This window comes from Cystoisospora suis, assembly GCF_002600585.1.
Source record: "Cystoisospora suis strain Wien I chromosome Unknown contig_872, whole genome shotgun sequence".
NCBI lineage: Eukaryota > Apicomplexa > Conoidasida > Eucoccidiorida > Sarcocystidae > Cystoisospora > Cystoisospora suis.
The window spans coordinates 180-3015 of record NW_027153673.1 but is presented as its reverse complement, the minus strand read 5'-3'; the positions used below and the strand labels follow the sequence as shown (position 1 = coordinate 3015).

General features: G+C 38.4%; 1 protein-coding gene across 1 annotated transcript in view; it reads left to right on the top strand.

The window, feature by feature from the left end:
* The window catches only part of CSUI_002081 (nuclear nf-kb activator), a gene marked incomplete at its 3' end in the record, with an annotated part of 3594 nt that overhangs the window by 605 nt on the left and 153 nt on the right, over positions 1 to 2836 (top strand). Inside the window, exons 2-3 of the mRNA XM_068062283.1 lie at positions 457 to 771; positions 1776 to 1888. Of these exons, the coding sequence (XP_067925741.1) occupies positions 457 to 771; positions 1776 to 1888 (428 nt within the window). The remainder of the gene's footprint in view (positions 1 to 456; positions 772 to 1775; positions 1889 to 2836) is intronic.

Genomic DNA, 2836 nt, shown 5'->3' with positions numbered 1-2836 from the left:
ATTAAAGATAGATAGATGTGTATATGCGGTGTTGAGGTGTATATGTAGATGTGTACATACGTACCTATATATATACATACATACAGTAGAGACCATCTGTACTGTGTTGTTGTGAAGCGTATAAATCTATCTATCTATCTCTCTCTCTCTATGTACATAGTTGAATAGATACACGCATACCTATCTGTCTATAGATCCATGTGTATGCTCTATACAGGATCTCATATATGTATATATATGTATAAAGATATAGATATGTGCTCTCCTATATATATATATGTATAGATGATAGGTAGATGTTTAGATTCGTCGTGACTTTCATTTTTTGTTTTGATCCCCTTTGTGTCGTCTTTATTCCACTCACCTTTCTTCTTCTTTTTCCTCCTTTTCACCCTCTCTCCTTCTTTGGCTTCTTTTTCTTTCTCTTCTCTGGACTTGTGTCATGTTTCTTGGCAGATAAGAGGAAGAAGAGAAAGAATGGTAAGAAGAGAAAGAGGAGTAAACGTAAGAAATCCCGTTCAGATTCTTCCTCTTCCTCATCGGAGAGTAGTAGTAGTAGTAGCGAAGAAGAAGAAGAAGAGAGCGAAGAGTCAAGAGATTCCGATATATCAGACGAAGAAAGAAGAGATACGAAAGCTTCTAATACAAAACGAATTAAGAAAGAAGGAGGCGAAGATGAAAATGAAGAAGGAAGGGCTACGAAAGCTAAAGATAAAATGCTTCTAAGGCCTAATGTTGCCGTACTTGAAGCTGCTCTAGCTCAAAAAGAGAGTACGTCTGCTCTTTCTCTCGTTCTTTCTCTCAAGAGGGCAATGAAGAGGTCTCTCTCTCTCTAGGCTTCTCTCGCTTATGGATTGAGACTTATTTTCGATTCGATTCAAACTCTTTCTCTTCTCTTGTCACGACTTTCTTCGTCTCCTCGTCATCTCCTTCTCTTCAACATAGATGTATGTAGAGGTGTAAATTTCTATTTAGACCTTCGTAAGTCTCTTCACTGTGGAAGGGTGTACGATCGTATAGATATACATCTATATATATATATCAGTATGTTTAGGTGTATGTATGTAGACATATTAATGTGTGTAGATATGTATGGAGACATGTGAAGAATGACTATCTATCTATCTATCTATCTAGAAAGGATGAGAAAGAAAGAGAGACGAGCCGTCTCTTTGGGAGCTTTCTAGACAATTTCGCACCCTGCAAGTATCGGTCTTTTTCCTTTCTTCTCTCTCGCTGATCTTCGTCCAAGTATATACATACCGTTGTACGTATATATATATATATATATACCTACGTACATGTATCCATAGATGGATGCTGTATGTACACAGTAGTAGAAGTGGTAGGTATAGACGGCCAAGTAGCTGAGGGGTATGTATTCATACTATATATAGATATGTATGTACATATATGTGTGTATGGTTTACATATAGACATCGACGCTGAATGCATGCATGCATCTATAGTGGAAGAAAGACAGGGAAGTTTGTCTCCCCTTCTCTATTCTATCAGTCGAACGATGGATCCTCGAAGAAAGCACCTGTCTGTTTTCATACGATGTCTATTGACCGGAAAAGAAAGAGGGAGAAGATGAAGAAGAAGACTGAAGAGCCTCCTAATGCCCATTCACTCCCTCCCTCCCTCCCTCTCTCTCTCTCTTTCTTCACACTTCTCTCGCTTTCACCTTCTTCTTCTTCTTCCTGCCGTGACTCTTCTCCTAGTAGCCCTACCTCTCTTTTACTTCGCTCCTTTTCTTTTCTGGCTCTTTGCAGAGGCAGTCGAATTAGCTCGGGAAGAAGAAGAAAGATTTTCTTCTTCTGAAGATGATGAGGACTCCTTTGGTCCCGTGCCTTTAGGCATGGCTACCAAACTCGCAACGAAGAATGTGGAGTAAGCTTACCAAAGAGGAAGGAAGGAAAGAAAGAAAAGAAAAGAAAAGAAAGAGAGATAGAGAGATAGGAGGGGCAGAACGAGTCATCTTTATCAATCTTTCGTCTTCAATGTGTGTCTATCTACCTCTCCTTTGTATTTCGAATCTAGGTCTCCGTTCATTTCTTATCGGCTTATCAGCGGTACTCTACCTCTGTATTGAGTGGTCGGATCTCTTCAAGCATCTCTCATATCTATAGAGACGTTGTTTAGCGGTATTCGTGTGTATCTGTTTCTCTATATATAGGAGTACGTGTATCTACGTATGGTCTCTCTATAGCTTATACAATGAAGTACTGGCCTATGTAGATAGATAGATAGATTGAAGATTGATAGATAGATGGCTAAACAGACTGATACGTTAAAGAGAGATAGATTAAAGATAGATGGATAGGTGGATAGACAGATTGATAGATCAAAGAGAGATAGGTCAAAGATAGATACATCAAAAAAGATAGATAGACTAGATAGATAGACTGGAGATGGATAGATAGATAGATACATAGATCAAAGATAGATAGGTAGGTAGATCAAAGACAGAGATAGTTAGAGTGTGTTGGTGCATAGAAGGGAAGTATTTAAGAAGACGGCTCGTCTTTCTTTCTTATGTGGCGATTCTCTCAAGACCTTCGGGCGAAATTTTCTCACTCTTTCTTTCCTTCTTCCTATCTATTCTCAAGAATCTTTCGTACCTTCGGTGTATAGTCTTTAGATCACATCTCCACTCATCTCTCGCTCTCTATTCTTCGATTCCCTTCCTCCTCCCTGCTTTCTTTCTTTCTCTTCATTCTTTTCTTCTTTCTCGAGTCTCTCTCTGCTTGATAAATGCTTCAAATGTCTGTATCTGTATATATGTATATATGTATATGTATATATGTATATGTGTATATGTATATATGTATAT